The sequence below is a fragment of the Herpailurus yagouaroundi genome, unplaced genomic scaffold (assembly GCF_014898765.1).
Source record: "Herpailurus yagouaroundi ecotype Mexico unplaced genomic scaffold, PumYag 195, whole genome shotgun sequence".
In the NCBI taxonomy this organism is placed as follows: domain Eukaryota; kingdom Metazoa; phylum Chordata; class Mammalia; order Carnivora; family Felidae; genus Herpailurus; species Herpailurus yagouaroundi.
This window is the reverse complement of record NW_024412426.1, coordinates 9541662-9562129: the sequence shown is the minus strand read 5'-3', so window position 1 is coordinate 9562129 and position 20468 is coordinate 9541662. Positions and strand designations below refer to the sequence as shown.

General features: G+C 51.2%; 1 protein-coding gene and 1 long non-coding RNA gene across 3 annotated transcripts in view; one reads left to right on the top strand and one right to left on the bottom strand.

Annotated features, from left to right (window-relative positions):
- RGS16 (regulator of G protein signaling 16) overlaps positions 1 to 19940 on the top strand; it is a 29554-nt gene extending 9614 nt beyond the window's left edge. The window contains exons 2-7 of one of the 2 annotated variants that reach the window (XM_040446530.1): positions 4302 to 4306; positions 13737 to 13908; positions 14823 to 14933; positions 15693 to 15754; positions 16043 to 16209; positions 18089 to 19940. In XM_040446530.1, the coding sequence (XP_040302464.1) occupies positions 13865 to 13908; positions 14823 to 14933; positions 15693 to 15754; positions 16043 to 16209; positions 18089 to 18310 (606 nt within the window). In that variant the 5' untranslated portion in view covers positions 4302 to 4306; positions 13737 to 13864 and the 3' untranslated portion in view covers positions 18311 to 19940. Of the gene's footprint in view, positions 1 to 4301; positions 4307 to 13736; positions 13909 to 14822; positions 14934 to 15689; positions 15755 to 16042; positions 16210 to 18088 lie in introns of both variants that reach the window. The other variant, XM_040446529.1, reaches the window with a different exon arrangement.
- On the bottom strand, positions 10430 to 13581 carry LOC121011817 (uncharacterized). The gene is made up of 2 exons (XR_005781781.1): positions 13496 to 13581; positions 10430 to 11180 (listed from the first exon to the last, which is right to left on the bottom strand). It is a non-coding gene; the product is annotated as an uncharacterized LOC121011817 (long non-coding RNA).
- Positions 19941 to 20468: the final 528 nt, after the last annotated feature.

The following is a 20468-nucleotide window of genomic DNA, read 5'->3' as shown; positions in this document are numbered from 1 at the left end:
CCATATGTATCTTATGAAAGTGAGCCTTGCTTATAGCAGTATAAGTCCAGAAGTGTAGAACCCCAGAGGGGCTTTATGGAGGCTTGGTGGGGCAAGGCTCAGTGGGGCGTGGGTCCTCCTTGACAAAGAAGGCACCAGAGACTCCTGCCAAATGGTCTTACAGAGCTTGGCCACCTGAAAGGCTGGGACAGCTGCAATCTTGGGGTATCAGGAAGACCATAGGTGATTGGCAGGTAAAGGGCTGTAGGACCTTTGGTCCTAAATCCAGATGGAGTTTACTGTTCCCTCCCCCCATGTATGATGTCCTGGATTCGGAAGGAGGGGGTCACATCGGTGCTGAAAATTTGCCTGAATTTTAATCCCCTTGGGAGGTAGCCTGTGCTCCTGAGAGCATAACAGACCTGTATTCACATATGGGCTCAGCAACTTCCTTGATGAGATTTCTAACCTCTCCAAGTCTTAGATTCTGCATCTGAAAATGGAGAGGGTAATTAACTACCTTGCAAAGAGGTAGTAAGCCTTAGAGATGATGTTTGTGAAGGATTTGCATTTAATAGGCACTCAAAATTAGTAGCTATTATTTTTATTGGAAGGGAGGCTGAAATCCCATTGCCAGTGGCGGGGGGGGGGGGGGGGGGTGGGGGGGAAGAGAAAGGCTGCATCAGCCAAACTGGGTTGGGAGTGGACTTCAATAAAGAGTGGATGGATAGGGGCATCTGGGTGGCTCAGCAGCCGACTTCCACTTGGGTCATGATCTCGGGGTTGGTGAGTTCAAGCCTCACATGGGCTTGCTGTTGTCAGTAGGGGAGCCTGCTTCAGATTGTCTGTCCCCCCCTCTCTCTCCCCCTCCCCTGCTCACGCTCGCTCTCTCGCTCTCTCTCTCTCTCTCTCTCTCTCAAAAATAAATAAAATATTAAAAACAAAAAAGAGTGGATGGATAGTCAGCATCCCCTCTTGCCCTCCCCCCAACAGTGCCTTAAGCACAGGCCTGCATATCCAGCAGCACAGGGTGGGACCAGTGCCAAGAGCTGCCAATGCCTTCCCAGCACAGCCTGGGACTTTTGTGTCAGAAGCAGCAGGGCACCAATTAGGTGCGCCCATCTGGGACTTTGAGTCAGGAGCTGGTGGTGCAAAGAAATGGGGTGGTGGAGAATCCACTTCGGGGTTAGTGGTGGCGGCGGTATCCGGTTTCCAGGGCAGCAGAACCAGCAGCAGTATCTGGGGAGTTCCAGCCGTGGTTGTGGAGAGGGCTGAGACGTCTAGCCTTCAGCCCTGGTACCTGTTGGGTCTTCATCAGGGCGGTTTCGTGTAGGGATTTTTGGCTGCTGAGCCTCCCTTTGTTCTTATCTTTGTTCTGAGACTGCCTGAAAACTCTGTGGGTTGCCCCGAACTCCCTTCAAAAAATTATTCTCTCTTTAAGTCAGAGAAAGTTCATTTCTGTCCTTAGCAACAGAAACTTGACTAGTACACCTTCCCAAACCACCTTACTTAAACTAGTCCCCTCACCCCCCCCACCCGACTTTCTATTTTCTTTACTGTGTTAATCACTGTTGGCAATTATTTTAACCAATTTGATAGTCGTTCATTATCTGTTTTCCTTCCTGGAAAATACGCTACCTGCCAGACCTCCTCCCCATCCTCACCAGGGCCCCTCCATTGCCAGGTTCCCAGCAGCTGCTGGCTGTAGTGTAGTGGTTACACCCACAGACACTGGAGCCGGCCTGCCTGGGTTGGGATCACGGTGCTGCCATTGTGAGCGTTTGGACCTCTGTGTGTCTCAGCTTCCCCATTATTAAAGCAGGGAGGGTGATGGTTCCTGTAGGCAGTGACAATTAAATGAGTGCATATATGGGATGTGCTGCCTGGCACCGACTGTTTATGAATGAATGAACTTAGGAGAATTTCAAATGAGCATAACAGTTGCTTTCCAGGATTATGATCTTTGTCTCATCACCTCAACCTTCACACTCTGAGCCCCTTCTCTAGGATCTCTAGGATCTCTAGGATCTCTAGGATCAGGCTTAGAGTTTACCAGATTAGTATCTTGGGTCTGAGCGGTCACACAATGAAGGGTCCGGTCTTCGAGGTGACTCTCCACTTCAGAGTACTTTAGGCTGCCCGCGTTTTGTTGCATAAGCATCCCCAACTGAAGCGCTCACAGTCTGGGAAGTCGAACTTTTCTGAAACCAGTGAGTCATAGAACCTCCCCTAGAGGCCTCTCATTGTCTTTCCGCAGCTTACTGGGGCCAGTGCGACTGCCATTGTTTCCAGGAAGAGCTGGTCCTTGGGGGAGCCCCAGGCCTCAGAGGATACAGGAGCATCAGGGAAGGCATCTCCTCCCGACGGAGCTGGGCCTGGGCAGCCAACCACAACACTGCATTCCTGGATGACTGCTCTTCTCTGGAATCAATGTGTTACTTTTTCCACGGCCTTGGTCTTCCGGGAGGGGTGGATGCCCCTGTGAGCCAGTCGTTTGTGTATGTGTGTATGCAGTGTGAGTTGACTGATGGTGCAACCAAGCCTGGGGCAGAGAGTCCAGACATTTGCTGCTCTATTTTAAGATCCCTGGTTCTGTTTCCCAGCAATTGTCAGAGGAAAGGGAAGGCGGGGTGGGGAAAATGAGGCCCAAGCCACAGCCTCTCATTACTTCCAGCTGGGTGGAAATTCCCATTCTTCACGGAAGCGAAGCACTTCCCCTGCCCCCAAACCCAGTGACTCAGAATTCTTCACCGGTCATGGTCAGGACAAGGTCTTGCTCATTTTCATCACAAAAATCAGTATAGCACCGCATTCTTTGTACATCTCTTAGACCTCTCAGAGCTCATTCACACACTTTCCTCCCATTTGATGGGTAAGACAGATATTATTACTCTCTGTTTACAAGTGAGAAAACTGAGACACAGAGAGGTTGGTGGTTGCCCGTGATCACACAGCTAGTCATAGAACCAGTCACAGAGGCTAGATCTCCTGAGTTTTAAATTATGTTCTGTTATCCAGTAAATAGCCATCTATTATCTTCCCCCAAGGTGTCTGTCCTATGCTCACAGGCATCCATCCATGTATTGGAGAATGAAGCATCAGGGGCTGGGCTGCCTGTTCTGTGGCTTATTTAAAAAAAAATTTTTTTAATGTTTATTTATTTTTGAAATAGAGACAGAGCTTGAGCAGAGGAGGGGCAGAGAGCGAGGGAGACACAGAATCCAAAGCAGGCTCCAGGCTCTGAGCTGTCAGCACAGAGCCAGACGCGGGGCTTGAACCCACAGACGGTGAGATCATGACCTGAGCCGAAGTCGGACACCCATCCAGGTGCCCCATGTGGCTTATTGCTCCTTCAGTTCAGCTTTACAGGAGGGGACGTAAATAGGAAATAAACAGTTATTGAGTGCCTACTATGTGCAGCTAGTATGGTTTTGTAGGTTCACAGTCTATGGAAGAGAAAGTTGTCGAACACAAAATTAAAGTAAAATGTAGTGAAGTGCTATACTGCTGCAAATGCAGAGTGTTACGGGAATTCAGAGAAAGGGGTCATTCATTTTGTCAGAGGCAATGAGGAAACTATCAGAGATGAGGTAATTTTAACTGTGAAAATTTTCTTTTTTTTTTATTTAATTTTTTTTTCAACGTTTTTTTATTTATTTTTGGGACAGAGAGAGACAGAGCATGAACAGGGGAGGGGCAGAGAGAGAGGGAGACACAGAATCGGAAACAGGCTCCAGGCTCTGAGCCATCAGCCCAGAGCCTGACGCGGGGCTCGAACTCATGGACCGCGAGATCGTGACCTGGCTGAAGTTGGACGCTTAACCGACTGCGCCACCCAGGCGCCCCAACTGTGAAAATTTTCAAGCATATGGAAGAATTGAAAGATGATTACAACCACCACCTAGGTTCAACCATAGTTTGCCATATTATCTTTCCCTCTCAAGGTACAGCTATGGCTGAATCATTTGACAATAAGTGAGAGGAATCATGACATCCCTTCTGAAACATTTCAGCATGCATCTTCTAAGAACAAGGACGTTCAAAGAGTGGATTTTGAGTTGGGTCTTTTCAGATAAGTAGGAGTTTATCAGACAAAAGAGGAATGTCATTCCAGGCTGCAATGACAATACAAGGAAAAGCAAATGGGTGGGCAACATGGAGTATTTGGCGGAAGGGTTGTGGAGGGTGACCAGAGCTGAAGCGGTAGGGGAGCAGGAAGAAGAGGACATTGGAGCAACTGATTGGAACCAGACTGTGGAGGAACTGGAATGTCCTGATAGGGAGTTTCTGCGTGACCCTGGGGAAAGTGGGAGAATCTGAAGGCTCTGTAAGAGCGAGATGCCATGCTTTGATTTATCTTTATCCGGCACCAGAGTGGGTGGAAGAAGACAGGTTAGCATGAGAGAGTGTGGGGACAAAGGTTGTGGAGATGGAAGGAGAAGATTCCGGACATCAGATCAGAGTAGATCGGATTTGGAGGCTGACTGGAGTTAGGAAGGATGGAAGAAAGGGATCACTGGTGGTGAGTGAGATTTCTTTTAGAGCCAAGTGAATAGATGCCTTACTACTGTTAAATAATGTCACTAATCTAGTCAAATGTGGCGGTGTGTATATAATACTGAATTCATACTGGACAAGTTAAGTATGAAGGCACCCAACTTGCGGGTGGATATAGGCTCTTGAATTCTAGCAGGAGTCAGGGAGATAGGTTTGGGGGTCATCAGCATACAGATGTGACAGAAGCAATCACAGCTTATTCTGAAAGAGGCTATCATACTGGAAGAGAGGTGGGTCAAGGCCACAGCCCTGGGCAGCATCCGTATCGGATGAACGGGCAAAAGACAAGAGGAGCAGCCACAGACATGGGAGGCAAGCCAGAGGGTGGGCAACCCACCTGGCAGGTTCACAGTGAGCATTAAATGAGCTCATATGCATGACATTCCAAATTCCAAGCTCCAGGTGAAGACTTTGTAGTTGCTGGATAGGTGAAATACCATTTCTAGAGGGGAGGGATGTTCTAGATGAATGGCACAGCCCCGGGGTCAAATCTGCTGGGGGTCCCAGGACTGGCCCTCTCTAAACTGTCTTGGAAGCAGAAAGTTCTTTTCTTGTGCGCCCTCTGCCCCTTCCCAAGAAGTGAAGACCAGATTGAACTATGAGGGAAGATAAAAACCCTCATCTCCTGAATCCTCTTGGAGCTTGAGAAATGAGCATTTTGAAATCCAGGCCAGGAAAGGGCTTTCTGCAGCTCCAGAGGAGGTGGGGGCAGTGTGTGGAGTGAGTGGCTAACCGCGCGGGCGCAAGAGTCAGATGACCAGGTACCAGGCTCTGCCTTCTGTCCCTCCCTCCATTAACCTCTCCCTGCCTCAATTTCCCCATCTATAGAACAACAACAGTAAGAGTACCTCCTCCAGAGGTTAGTGCAAGACTTAAATGAGATGAAGACCAGAGAAGCACCATAAATATAGAGCCAGAAAGCACTCACTAAATGTTAATGATTATCATGGTTATTACTGCAGCCCTGGTGGGGGGGGGTGGGGGTTCAGGAAGCCTGGGGATTTGGATCCAGCAGGTTTCCCTGGGGCCATACTTGGAGCAGCACAGCCAGCGGGCTGGTGGAAAGGGAGGGGCTCAGCCCGGCTCAGTCACACAGCTCGCCGCGTGTCTCCCTGTGCTCAGATGCGTGGGGCCCATCAGGGAGGGCTCATTTCTTTCTCTGCAGAACATCACGCCCCCCCCCCCCCCGCTGTGCTCTTCCCTCCGTCCACCTGGGCCTGTTTCTAGGACAGCTGCTATGTCAGGGGCTGATGGCCTGGGAGCTTGTGAAAGGACCACCTGTTCCTCTCGCTCTGCCTGCCCCTTCCCTCCCACCCCAAGGCCGCCAGCCCCAGCCTCCAACCGCTCGCATATCAAACCACGTTCCTCCCTCTGCTCAGGTGTCTCAGGCACATTGTGAGAGGCACGTTTCCTTACAACTTGTCCGGCACCCACGGCTAGTGTCGCCCTCCCGTTTCCCATAAAACTGCTTTCCCTCTGTGTCCCTGCATCGGCCCTCCCCACCCTCACCCTCTCTCTGTTGACATGGGGGTTCATGGAAGGTGACTCAAAGGAGGGGAAGAGGGCTGCGTGGAGGGCAGGTCTCTAATTCCCACGAGATGGCAAAGGCCCTCCTGCAGCTCTGACCTAACATCTCCGCATGTGCTTGTGATGTTCACATGCTGGGTTTGCTGTTCCCGCAGTCCTTACGTCTCTTCAGTGGCCTACGTAAGCAGCTAGAAATCCTTAACGAGGGCAGTGTGGAGACATGGCCTGAAGCAGTGGCCAGGGGCCTGTGAAAGAGCTGCTCAGAAACCAGAGAACGGGCATTGAGTAGCCCTGGGTTGGGACCTGCCACACAGAACTGGGTTCCAGTCCTGGCACCTGCATTTACTGGGTATGTCACTTTGGTTAGACTACTTACCCATGATTGTCCAGTTCCCCATCTGTGGTGGTGTCTATAAGGCACTGAGCTCACTGCTAGATCATGGCAGGGCATACAAAGAGTAGTTTCCCTTCCTCCTAGACCGGGTTTAGAGTAGGGCCAGGTGTCCTCTAGCCGGCTGAAGTCTGTCCTCACTCCCAAACGCAGAGCTGGGTCTGGCCCACAGCTTCTTCCCAGCACATGCCTGTCAAGTACTTAGAGGAGAGGGAGAGAAGGGGACAAGGTGTTTTGGGGTTTTCCTTACTCAAGACCTTCAGAGAAGTATGACGAGGAGGCACAGATTCCATGTGTGTTTGGTGCCCTGTTTCCCACTTGAGCTGTGCTCTGGAACCACTCACATCTGCCAGACCCTTCCCCGACTTAGTACCAGTTCGCCTGCACTGGGGGACTCCACAAGCCACAGTGGGAGACGAGTTTGGGAGATGCATAGTCATGTTTCACTGTGTAATCCAGCCGGTCTGTGACCCATTTCCAGAAAGCTGTCTGGTTGAAGTTCAGCCAAGAATGTCTGCGATCCCAAAGATCTCATCTAGAATGGGATGTGTTTCCTTCACTCCTCGTTGACGATTTAATGAGTTCCTGTGCTGTGCCAGAGACCGTGCTGGGCACCAAGGTTCAGGAGGCCAGGCCTCCCTGGGGCCATTTTGGATCTGCCCAAGTGAACACCTGCTTCTCAATGGTTAACTTCCCAACACTGCGTGTCTCTGGGATCAGGGATAGTCTGATGTGCTGAGGCTCCCTGAGAAATGAGGGTGGTAGGCTTGGGCTTCATCGACTACAGTAGAGGTTTCCCTGCCTTACACACTCACTCTCACACACAAACACACATACTCATACAAACACACTCCCAGTTTGAGAATAAGACAATGCTTCCTCGTCACCTATTCTGTATCCCTGTCCTCCCTTAAAACAACAATTAGGCTGTTTTCAGAGTCTTCCCAGAGAACAGTGTGCCTTCTCCTTGCCCATCTCAAGCGCTGGTGGTTGCCCTGGTTGAGGAATGTGGCAGAGACAGTGAGTGGTCAGAATCCCCCCTCCTACTCCCCAGCTAGAGGGTGGCATGTTAGATTCCCTCCACCCCCCACCCCCCCCATCCCGGGGCTTACTTCCTGCCTGGAGAGAGGCACAACCCAGCATGTAGCACCTGTCTGACTTTGCAGTTCTAGGATCCAAAAGTGCTCATCCTCAGCCTGGGAAGAAGCAGGGAGTTGGAATTGTAAACATCATCTTTCAGTCGTATGCAAATCCCAGACCTCCCATTTCCCCCCCTCATCTTTCATCCTAAGTGGTTCCTCAGGGCCTTGGAAAATTATTAAAGGAGGAAAATCTGCATTCTGACAAACTTGTTTCTATGTCTCAGTGAGTGGAAGTGAAATGCTCTCCGAAATATGACATGTGTGACAAAAGTGAACAAAGGGATGAGGAGGGAGGGTGAGAAAGAGGAAGACATTTAGAAACCCAGGGTTCTTGAGTAGTTTCTCCTATTTTGGAATTGGCAGTCTTATGTGAGATGGGGGTCATTTACAGCCATTAATTTAGGTGGTACTTTAGAGAACGCATCAATATGACAGCAGGAGCACTTGTAGGTGAGAGTGAAGGTGACAGGGGGCGAGTTATGGGGACAGGCTGAGGACAGGCATGCTGTGGGGAGGATGCTGGGCACCAGCAGTCAGTGAGAATTCAGGAGTCTGAGGCAGGTGGATGGTTGGTTAGTGTGTTGGGTAGGGCTGACAGTCACAGTCAGGAGGGGAAGACCATGCATGTGGGTCAGACGTCATACACCGAGCGGGGAGCCTGCCAAAGGGCCAGAACCAGCCTTTAGGAAAAAGCATAAACACTGGAAGCAACATCTCTCAGCAGCCAGGCTCCCAGGAGGCTGAGGACAAGCAAAGGTCCCCAGGGTCCAACACATCCCAAAGACCTCTGGAGATGAAGATCTGCCTCCCTCAGAAGCTGCTCTGGGGCTCCTTCCGGATGGGAATCGCAGTCCCACAAGAGCAAAGAGGGATGGAGAAACACAGCTGGAAAGGGTGGCAGGGCAGAGCAGCTGAGCTCGGAGCTTTCCTGCAAAGAAAAATCAAAGCCCAGATATTAATGGAAGGACTTCAGCAGAAAAGGGGGGTCTCTGCAACCACTCTTGGGAACTGCACACACACAAGGGACTGAGGAAGCAGAAGAGGCTAGGGCCAGTGATGACATACACTAAAGGCAAAGATAGAAAGTGGGAGATGTGCATGACGAGAGAAGGATGGAGTGAGCGAAGAAGAGATGTTTGGAGAGGAAATGAGAAGAGGAAATTACAACAGAAAGAGGGGTTGTAGCATCCTGCCATGATTTCCCAAGCTCAGCCTTTATCTTCTCATAGTGAGCAAATGCCGCTTTCTGGAGAGTGCCATACCTCCAGCAGGCATGGCATGTGCTTAGGAGCACAGGTTCTGGACTTGGACTATCCGAGATCAAAACCCAGCTTGACCACTAAGTAGCTGTGTGACCCGAGGCCGATTACTTAACCAGCCTCTGCCACAGTGTCCTCAAATGTAAAATGAGGACAAGAAAGTACCCATCTTGTGGGGGCACTTATGAGAACTGGAAGATAATTCAGAGGAAAACACACAGAACAGAGCCTGGCACTTAGTAAGTGTTCAATAAATGCTAGCTGTTAGGATTGGTGTTGAAACAGAAGCCATCCATCTACTCAACACTTACTTAGATACATACATTGGACAGGGTGTGGTGCTAGGGGCTGAAGATAAAAAGGTGGCCAAGGCAATAGTCCCTACCCTCCAGGAGCTCATGAGCAAACAGACTGGAAATCAAAATTAGGTCTCAAAATTCAGTGATAAAGTCAAGAAGAGTCAACACTGGTCCTGTGGTTTTAGGACTAAGGATAATGGTTGCCTCTGATGGGGGGGCGGGTAGGTGGGGTTGGCTGGAAGGCACATGAAGGAAATTTCTTTTAAAGTGAGTATTACAGAGAGAGGAGAGACCTTTAGGCCAAGAGAATCTCATGCTCAGGGCTTTCTATGTGCAAGGCAGCACGGAGACATGAGAACCTGCCAATTGCTGAATTTGGTTGGGCTTTAGGGTGTGCGATGAAGGATGTGAGATCAGGCGGCCAGAGCCTTAGATGCCGTACAGAAGAGTGTAGACATGGTCCTATAAGCCATAGGTACCGCTGAAGAGTTTCAGCCTCCTTCCCAAGTGGCTGAGACTGCCCTGCCTTGGAAGCCAGGGGTCCATTAGCCTGGTGGGGAAGGAGGAAAGCAGGCCCCCCAAACCCCCATACCCTCAGAACCTCTCCCAGACAGGGGGGAGGGGAAAGAGGAGAAGAAGTGGGAGAAGAAAAAACAGCCATCTAAGTGAGCTGTACCCAGTGCTCTGAAGGGTAACCAGGAAAAACAGTCCTTTCCTGCATCCGGGCTGAAGTCCGTCAAGTCCCCCTGCCCGAGGGGAGGGCACCCATAGTTGTTGTCATGACCTCGCAGGGAAATGGCCCCGGTGACTGTCTACTTCATGCATTCAGGAAGGGATATCTGTCTCCTCACTGAGCTGCCTCACGGTATGTGCTGCTCCTGCTGTTTTTATGCTTCTATCAAACCGTGATATGCAGTTGTGCATCCTGAGATCCTTTGCTGTATACGAGGGATTCCTAAATCTTCCCGCACTCCCCAACTACAACTGGCTTGTACAACTCTCCCGCTGGGAGCACGCTCCTTCCTTCACATCTAGCATGTCTGGCTGTATTCCATCGTGCTCAAACCCCACTCACTCCTGTTTAAAACATCGCAGACACTCCCTGAGCTCTCACTTTCTGGGACTTCTGTTGCAACTCCTGTCAATAACTTCCTTTCACCTCTCCTTCCCTACTGTGTTAGTTCTGTTTCCTCAGAGAGGAGGAAATAGAAGGTCATTAAACTCAGTGAAGAGCCTAAAAGCTGTGATTTCCTCCACCGGCCAGGGAACATAATCAATTCTTACTAAATATTTATTGGTAGATCGATGATGGAATTGGGAACATTCGGACCCCGGTGAGGATCATCTGCACCAAATCAGAAGTCGAGAAAATGTTTCCATTTCCCCGGATCGTTTTCAGCAGATAAGGTCCTGTGTAGACTTCAGCTCGGTGGAAAGGGCGGTGCTGGGCGGGGTTGCAGAGGAGCAGGGGCGGGAGTGAAGGGCAGTGTGGCCGGGATGTTGTGGGATATTTAATCCTGATCCCAGATGACCCAGGCTTCCGAGCTGTGTCCCCACACCCGCCATTAAAGGCAGCACAGCTGTGCTGCGAGCGCTGGGCAAAAACGAGGTCAGGTTCATGCCCAAGCCTGTGAGGTTCACAGGTGGGCTCAACTTGCTGGATTTCCGCCAACTGTGGAGTCATTACTGAAATTGCAGACATGAACCAGCCCACCTGCTGGGAAGAGAATTTGGGATACATTGTGAACTTCAAAAAGTTTCTGTCTGGAAACTGAAGAGGTAACCATGGCAACCGGGAGGCAGGTTGAACTCAGAGAGGGCTCTTCATCTTGCGCCGGGAGCTTTGTGCTCTCGGATTGGATTTGCCAGGCTGCAAGCACCGCTTTGTCTCTCTTGCCTCTTTTGCCTTGTTTGTCCAATGGGAGAAAGCACTAGCTCAGGATCTGGAGAGCGGGCCCGGGTTTCAGCTGTTTTCAGTTCCAGGGTCCTTAAGTAAGGTCACCGCAGGCACTGGCTGTTTTGTTGTCTGCAAAATAGAAATTAAGAGGCTCCTCTGGCCTATTCACAGGGATGCAGACAGAACAGGAAGGTTTAGGGAGGGTCTGTGCATAATCACTATCATTGTTGTTATGTGGCCACGTCTGGGCTGATTCCAACATGGTGCTACTGGGGGCAAGACCGGGCATTCAGTCCGTCCATAAACTTGTTTTTGTCGCTTGAAGAGAAGCTGTCCCGGATACCACCCGCATCCCCACCTGGCAGCTGCATAATACAATCCCACGCTGGGGATTGAGATGAGCGGCACCGGGTGCAGCATCGGGCCTCCCCTCAGCTGACCGACTCCTCCAGCAGAACGTGCTGCTGATGGGGAGGGTGGGCTGCTTCCTCGTGTGGATGGAGGGTTGTGCTGAGCAACACAGATGTTCAAGAGGCATTCTTCGATTGCCCGGCTGCACACCACTGCCCCCCTCCCAACCCCTGCCCCACACCAACCCAGCCCTGCACTTGTGAGAAAGGAAGACCCAGAGATGGGGGTGAAGGTGGGATGCTGGCATCTGAGATGCTGCTGCCATTGTTTGTACCTGCCTCTGTCCACTGACCCACGGGGAGGCTGGGGAAGGATTTGACTCTACTCTTCAGAGCGCATTATGTTTTTACTAACCGGGTCATCTTCTACAGGCCCTGGCTTAACAAGAGAATCTTTTTTGTCAAATGGCCCCACACGTTGCTCTGATTTGGGCCTCTTTTGCTCAAGCAACGCCTCGACAATCTCCAGGCCTTCCTGTCCTCACCCCTTCTGTGGTTTTAACCTTTCCTTCCCTGACCAGCTTTTCTGGGCTGTGTCACCCTACGCTCTCAGGTGAGGACCTCTTCTCCTCCTGTCTCTCTCTTCTGACCCTTTACTCCCAGGCTTTGCTAAAGAACAGCAACTCTTAGATGCCCCTCATGGAAACCTAAATTCCAAGAGGCACAAAAAACTTACTACTTTTCCTTATTGTCTGGTGATTCCTGTATTCCTAGTAAGTAAACCCGAGAGCTAAAGTTTATTGAGTGCAGACTATGTGTTCAGCACTGATCTAACCACCTTGGTAGGGGTGCTGTGGCATACCACCAAGACTTCTTGTTTGGGACCGAGGCCCTCATTCTCCAGCCTGTTGTCTGCTGTAGGCTCACAGCACAGTCTCTCTGGGAGTTGCCCTTGACAGAGGCAGTTGCCTTGAGCTTAAGCATCTTCTTGGGGCCACCACATACATTGAATGATTAATGTGAGGTACAAAGGCCTGCCCCCTTGCTTTAATGGGGGCATCCCCTGGGGCCAATGGTGGTCTGTATCACAGCAGCATGGCATTTAACTCTTCCCTCTGTCTAACCCTGCTTCTCTCACTCCCTCTCTGATCTGAGAACTTTCCCCAGCAAGGCAATGCCTCAGGGGAACTGCATTTCCTGTCTCCTAGGGAACTCTAGCTAAGAACTCATGTAATCCTCATAACTTTATGAAATAGGTGTATCATATTGTCATCTTAGAGATAAGGAAACTGAGGCACAGAAAGATTAAGAATCTTGCCCAAGGTCTCCCATTAGTAAGTGGTGGAGCCGTGATTTGAAACCTGGAAATCCAGCTCTGGATTCCACACTCTAAACCTCACATGCAGCCTCTTCAGTAGCAATTCCAAGGGAACTGAGGGGCAACGGGGGTGAGGGGTGGGGGTGGCTGTAAGGCTTTCATGGGAAGATGGGGAGAGAGGGAAGATGTCCTTGATCTCAGAGATTAGGACACTGAATTAGCTGCTGCTTAAACCCAGGGTCGATCATTTATCAGTTTACAGAGGTGTTGGGATTCTAATTTTGGGTGGTAGGGCAGTGGAAAAAGCATGGGAAATTCATATTTGAATGCTGGCATAACACTAATTGTGTAAGGCTGAGCAAATTACGTAACCCGACTCTTAGTAAAAATGCCTGGCATACAGATGCTCAATAAAGAGCCCCCCCCGACCCCGGGCCATTTGTCTGCTAATTCCAACCCTCTGATCTTGGGTAAGTCTCTTTAACTTTCTGACTCAGTTTCTTCATCTCTGAAATGGAGGTGATGGGATGGCTCTTCGAGTAGGAGCACAGTAAAGGGTTGCTATCAGTATAATCACGACGCTGTCTTGCCCGGCTAGCGCCCCTCTCTCCCGTCCTTCAGGGCCCCGCAGGTTCAGGCTCAGGCTGTGACTGGCACTGTGTGTGTGCCTCCCCAACGTGCCACCCCCTACGCAAATCCGCCTGCTACCGCTGACTTGGCTTTCTGCTTTTACTAGAGGCCGACTGGTTTTTTCCTACTAAACTGAGTGGGCGCACCTCGTGCCGTGTAACTTCCCTGCTGCTTCTCCCTCCGCGTGGCCGCGTCCGCCCGGAGGAGGGGGCCGCCGCGTGCGCCCAGCGACTCACAGCTGTGTGCAAGTGGCGGGCGCCCCGCCCCGTCGATCTCCCTGGCCCCGCCTCCACCTTCCCCGCGCTTCGATTGGTCGGTGGCGCGCAGCCCCGCCCCACTCCCTCCGAGGAAATAAAAGCCGCGGTAGCTGCGCCTCCTTGCGTGCAGTCCGATAAAACTCAGGTTTGCTCAACGGTGTCAGTCGCGCCTCTTGCCCCTCTGTCTCGTCGCGCTCGCGGCGACCGCTGGAGCCCATCACCATCCTCCCCACGACGTGCTGCTCTGAACCCGCAGCTATGTGCCGCACCCTGGCCGCCTTCCCCACCACCTGCCTGGAGAGGTAAGAGAAGCTTGTCCCATGGAGCTTGCCAGCCGCCCGGAGGAAGAAGTCCTAGCCCCACCTAGAAGAAGTCCTAGTCCTTAAGGAGTGGAGTGGCAGGCTTGGGGACCGGGTGGACGGGAGAATGGGACTCTACTGACTTGAGAGGAGAGGCAGAGGTCACCTTAGTTCCACGTTCTCAGATGCTTCCCTTAGAGTCTTAGAGACGCCAAGGGCCAAGAGAAGGGAGGAGGAAAAACAAGGGGAAGTGGAGGGACCACTGTTTACTGTAATAGCCCAGCCTCTGACAAATGGCAGTCCTCAGGTGACCTGCCAAAGATCTGCTACACGAAGAGCACGTTGGCATCAGCAGGCAGAACTGCCTTTCTAGTTTCTTAAACACTTGGTTTTCATTCTACAGCCCAGATCTAGGAGCATGAGTCCCCTGGCCCTGAGAAGGCAGGGAGGTGTTTTTTGGGTCCACCAGTGAGGGATGTGCCCATTTCCCAGGGAGCTACTCAGCCACCTCTAGCCCTTGCCAGAGCTGGTGGCTGTGAAGGAGAAGGCAGGAATCAGTTTCCACAAAGTTCCAGAAATATTCATGACAAGCCTAGAGGGTGCCGAGCTGCATTCTGCTAATCAACAGGCACAAAGATAGATTAGTGTGACTTAAGTGGGAAAGAGGCCATGTATGCTGTGCTCTGAACCCAGAAAGTGTAAGTCCTACTGAGGAACAGCTGAAACATTACTTTCATTGTTTCTGGGTTGGTGATATTAAGAAGAGAAGCAAAGTTTAGGCCCTGGGAACAGCTGAAGGTTCCCAGGAACCCTTGAGGCTGGAAGGTGGGTGGCACCAGCCCCAACTCTTCTGGGACGCCTCTTTGCCCTGGCTGAGCAAATGGGGAGTCCTCCCATGTGCCTGCTTTGTCTTCCAGAGCCAAAGAGTTCAAGACACGGCTGGGGATCTTTCTTCACAAATCAGAGCTGGGCTCTGATACTGGCAGTGTTGGCAAGTTCGAGTGGAGCAGCAAACACGGCAAAGAGGGGTGAGTCCTGCTGGCCGGCCTAGGGCCCTAGAGGGGAGGGATCCAGATCGAGGAGAGGAGCCACAAGGAGGAAAATACAAACAGAAATTAGGACGTGTGAGGGTACATCTTGGTGACCCCTTCCTGAAGATTTTAGTGAAGATTCCTGCTGGTCTGCTATGGGTGACTGGGTCGGTGGCTCCAGGGTTCTTGGCCCACCGACAGATATGTGTGCCCAGGGTCGGAATGTCTAGTTACCAGACTCCTCCACTTGCAGATGTCACTGTCTCTGCAACCAGGGCTAGGACAAGGTCTAAGAACACTTGAGGCTTTTCAGTCAATGACTTTACTCCCATTAGTGTGCACTTTGCCTATAAGCCCTTTCATATTGAAAATCAACACTGCCAGGTGCTGCTCTAGGCTCTGGGGTTATGGGTAGACTTAATCTCTATTCCTGAGGCCCTTATTTCCACGAGGGGAAATGTAGAAAACAAAGCCCAGGGTCAGAGGAATAGAAACAATTTTGGACTGTGAAGAGACAGTCTTAGAGTTATCTACTGAGGACTAGAAGGCCCCTGTCTTTGGTTTCCCATTACTGAAGTAATTGTCCCCTACAAAAATACCTGTAGCCTCAACCAAGGGTTGGAGGAGTCTGCTCCAGTAATCACTTTGTGTGAATTCTACAGCCTCCATCAGAGTTCTGGCTAGGATTTATGCTAGGCATTAGTTTGTTGATTTTTTTTAAGTAAAATCTTTACGTTTTGTTTTGTTTTCTAGCAGAAACTTCTCAGAAGATGTGCTGGGGTGGAAAGAGTCATTTGACTTGCTACTGAGCAGTAAAAGTGAGTAGGATCCTGTTGTGTCCGTCCGGGGGTGGCACATGTGTACCCATGTGCTTTGGAGCCAGCCTGAGGGATGCTGAAAGCGTGGGCAAAATAATAGTTGTAGTAATAATAATAATGATCCATCCCCTAGTGTGCCAGCCTCTATTCAGAATACAAAGGCAGGTCCTTGTTCAAGAAAATTACATCCTAAAAATAGAGCCATTAACTACAATTGCTGTCTTTCTTCTTTGATTCCTCGCTGTCCCACTGTCTGACCTGTCTCTCCCTCTCTCCCCTCAACCCCAGATGGAGTAGCCGCCTTCCACGCTTTCCTGAAGACGGAGTTCAGCGAGGAGAACCTGGAGTTCTGGCTGGCCTGTGAGGAGTTTAAGAAGCTCCGGTCGGCTACCAAGCTGGCCTCCCGGGCTCACAAGATCTTTGATGAATTCATCCGCAGTGAAGCCCCCAAAGAGGTCAGAGCCTCCACATGTCCTGTGGACCCTCCACCTGCCTGCTCCTTCCCCACTGAGAACTGGGGGTGGTGGGTGTCCAGCAGGGCAAGGGTTGAGTATAGAGAGTGATCTTATTTTGCACAGGCATGAATGGGCTTCTGTGGCTGGAGACTAGGAAAACCAGGTTCTGTGCCACTCACGGGTGCTGTTACCCTCAGACTCGCTGATGGGGCTTAGAGGGGTTGGCAGGTGTTTTGGCTTTGGTGCATACCTGCTTTTGTAAACTAAGCCCTTATTAGAGGGTTAAAATATACAAGTGGGGAGACAGGTCACCCTAGGGACCTTGTGTGACCTGCTTCAGTCCCCTGGCTGACGGTGCCTCAGGCTGGTTGGTATGTGGTTGGTGAATTTTCCCACCTTCCCTCAGGTCTCCGTGGCTGGCCTCAGCGTTTGGTAAAGTGCATGGGGCCACCTTGTGGAGAGAATATAGTAATACCTTGCTTTTGTATCCTATTTTGTATTGTATTTTCTGAGCACTTTAATTTTTACCACATCATTCCATAAAGAGTTATTGAGCACCATTTACATGCAAGGCACTGTTATAGTTATTAGAGACATAGCAGGGACAAAAGTCTCTACCCTAATGGGAGAAGATGACAATAATGGTGAAATACATAAATATATGTCAGGTGATGGTGCGTGTTTTGATCCAAACAAAGCAGGATTTGAAAGGGAGCACAGGGTGCGCCTGGGTGGCTCAGTCGGTTAAGCGTCTGACTTCGGCTCAGGTCATGGTCTTGTGGTCCATGAGTTCAAGCCCCGCGTCAGGCTCTGCACTGACAGCTCAGAGCCTGGAGCCTGCTTCGGATTCTGCGTCTCCCTCTCTCTCTGACCCTCCCCTGTTCATGCTCTGTCTCTCTGTCTCAAAAATAAACATTAAAAAAAAAAAAAGGGAGCACAGGAGTACCGGATGGGTGGACGTGTGAGGTCTTTTTGTTTTTACAAAGGGAAGTGATGGGTGGGCTGTTCCATAAAGTGACATATGAACAGATAAGGGAGGGAAGAACATTCTAACACAGGAAATGGCAAGTGCAAAAGCCAGAGAACACATGTCCTAGTTACTACGAACCAAGCAGTGAGCCCGTGTGGAGCACGGAGAGTGAGGGAGGGAGAGTAGGAGATGAGGTCAGACAGGTGGCCAGATGTGGGCCTAGGTGGCCCTGCGGGCCCAGCACACACTTTGGCTTTTCCTCCGAGTGACCAGGAAAGACAGCACTGCTGCTGACAGACTGACTTGAGTTTGAAAAGGCTCACTGTAGCTGCTGGCTGGAGAATGGACCACAGGAGTGAGGGTGGAGGGGAGAGACCAGTTAGCTGGCTCTGACACTAACCTAGGAGAGAGGTGATGGCGAATTGAACCAGGACTGCACAGAGGCAGGGATGAAATGGGATTGGATTTGTATATATTCTTTTTTTTTTTTTTAATGTTTGTTTGTTTATTTATTTAGAGAGTGAGTTCATGAGAGAGAGTGCGTGTGAGTGGGGGAGAGGGCAGACAGAAAAGAGGAGAGAGCATCCCAAGCAAGCTCCACACTCATGACCGTGAGATCATGGCCTGAGCCCAAATCAAGAATCAGGCCCCGGATTTGTATACATTCTTAATATGTTCTTGATAACTGTGAGAGATTTGAGGGCAGACACTGGATCCGAGGTGGGGACAGGCTCACAGTTGAAAAGCCAATTAATGGTCAGCTCAGGAGACCCCAGCTTCCAGGTTCAGAGTCGGCTACCCCTTCCGCTGCTGCACCTGCCCGTCAGGCCCTCCTCGGCCCCCTGACCCTTTGACCCCCTCGCCTTGCCCACTCTCCACTCACCCACGTTGTTGCCCTCCTTCCCACAGGTGAACATAGACCATGAGACCAGGGAGCTGACCAGGACGAATGTGCAGGCCGCCACAGCCACTTGCTTTGACGTGGCTCAGGGGAAGACCCGCACCCTGATGGAGAAGGACTCGTATCCGCGCTTCCTGAAGTCACCTGCTTACCGGGACCTGGCCGCCCAAGCCGCGGCCGCCTTGGCCTCTCCGTCCAGCTGCGGCCCGGTGGAGCCCTCACACACCTGAGCCTTGTGGCAGTGAGGAAGCCAGCCAGGAAGAGAGGTGGAGTCGCCCATCCCTGAGGCAGGTTCTGCAAAGCAGGCCCGAGAGGACAGTGAAGGAAAAAGCCCGTCTGGCCGCCTGTTTTCGAAGCAGCGCCCTCTCCTCTAGATACTGTGGGACTGAATTCTGTGCAGGAGTGGGTCCCCCCACCCCCCGCTTCCAGGACCAGCGGATAGGGCTGGAGATGAGGGTTGTGTGGGGCTCTCCGGGAAAAGGAAAGGTGGTGGTGGAGTGATCATTGGCTCTTGTTCTCCACGGGGCAGGAAATATTCCAGCCTGGATAAGGGGAACTTGTAAACGAGAGAGGGGAAGACCACCAGATCTGCCTGTTGAACAGCTGACTCCGATTGCATCCTGTTTTCCTAGTTCCCAGGCTGTCCGGGACACAGAAGGGCGTTCCCGGTCTGTCCCCTTCACCTCTGGGCTGTCCGAGGGTCGCTTAGCTTGCCCTTCTTAACATTCCCGTGTCCAGCCTCACAGTCTTATTGAGGCTGGAGAACCAATTTGATGCTTTTCCCAAGCAAGAGTTTTATACCTCAAAAACTGGCTTTTTGAGCCTCTTTGCAAGTCAGTAGAGAGCCTGGAAAAGGGGCCATCTTGCGCCTGTGAAATTAATCTTGGTGCTCTTGGTGACCTTTGTAGGTGGTCCCTGACCCTGTGCCTGCGGCAAGGTCCACCTGTGAGCAGGGCCTGTGGGGCCTCTTGCTGGGCTGTGCCCTCTCGTGGCTCCATGCTGCCCTTGAACATAGGGCCCATGAGGAGGCAGGTGTGGGGCCCCACAGTGAGTGGCTAGCCCAGCTCTTGGGCCCAGCAGGGTGGAGCTAGGGAGAAAAGGGTCATGAGAACTCTCTTGGCAGTTTCCAAAAGTTCCATTGAAATCAAGCCGGTATTTTTTGTGGGTGTGAGAACAGGGAAAAAGAGCCGCCCTCAGTGGAAGGGGAGCCCTGTGTTTCTTTCCTGTGGATGTGCGGTGCCCTTACCAGAGTGTGGGGGGAAGTCGGGCCTGGAACCGAGATGGCCCTCGGAAGACTTTAGAAGCTGGGAGTGCAGCTGGGGGGAGAGACTGCTTGGAGGAGGCGGACTGGGAGAAATCAGAACCTGCTCGTCACCTCAGGGCAACACCAAACACCTATTTTGTGGTGAAACTTCTGCACGAGCCCGGGCCACGGAGGCAAATGAACCTGGCAGCCCCGTTATGCCCCAGGAAAAGCAACACTGTTCTCTCTGCGCTGTGAGCTCCTCCAGGAGAAAATTATTTAAGTATAATGTATTGTTGGTTTTGTGACTATTGTCATAGCATATTATTTTATTACTGTTGTGTGGTTGCTGTTGTTATTTATTATTATTGTAATTTCAGTTTGCCTCTGCTGGAGAATCTCAGCAGGAACTGGCAGCCTGACTGTCTCCCTCTCCACCGTCAGACTCTACCTCTACGTGCTGGGAACCTCTTAGCGTGTCAGGGACTCCTCACTGGTTAAATATTTATTTATTGTTGACAATGGAGCTGGTTTCCTAGATAGGAATGTGTACTCGATCCCTGTTTCCCTGTTTTAACGTTATATTCTTGTAGAATAAACATAAAGCCCAGATATGAGATTCTGTCTGTGGGGGCTGTGTGGTCTGGAAGAGGCGAGGAGAAGCGCCATGGAAAGCCTTGTGGAGGAGTTAGCCTCCGGAAATCCCTCGGGGCACGCGGGAGAGCTTTTGCGTTCTGGGCAGAGGCACAGGGGAAAGACCCATGTTTGTCTGGTGACTGGCAGAATTGATGAGGAGGGGCTAGGTGCTAAGGGTGGCCACCAAGATTGGTAACTTCCTTCAGCTGACGATGGCCCCAGCTGCGGTCTGGCTGTTGTGTTGATTGGACCCTGTCAGCCTGCTGTCATTTCGGAGCCCATGGCCTTTGCCCGGCTGACGCAGCAGGAACCATTCCCAACTCTGCCTCTAACAGACACACAAGGGGCGGGACTCCTCGGTAGAGTAGCCACATGTTTTCACTTAGGGGGTGGCTTTTGGGCATCTTCACTTTTGCCCATTCTTAATTTGCACTAGAATTTCATGCACATTCAAAGGATTCATATTTCTAAAATAATTTCGTAGAAGTCTTTGAGATGAGCTCCGGAAG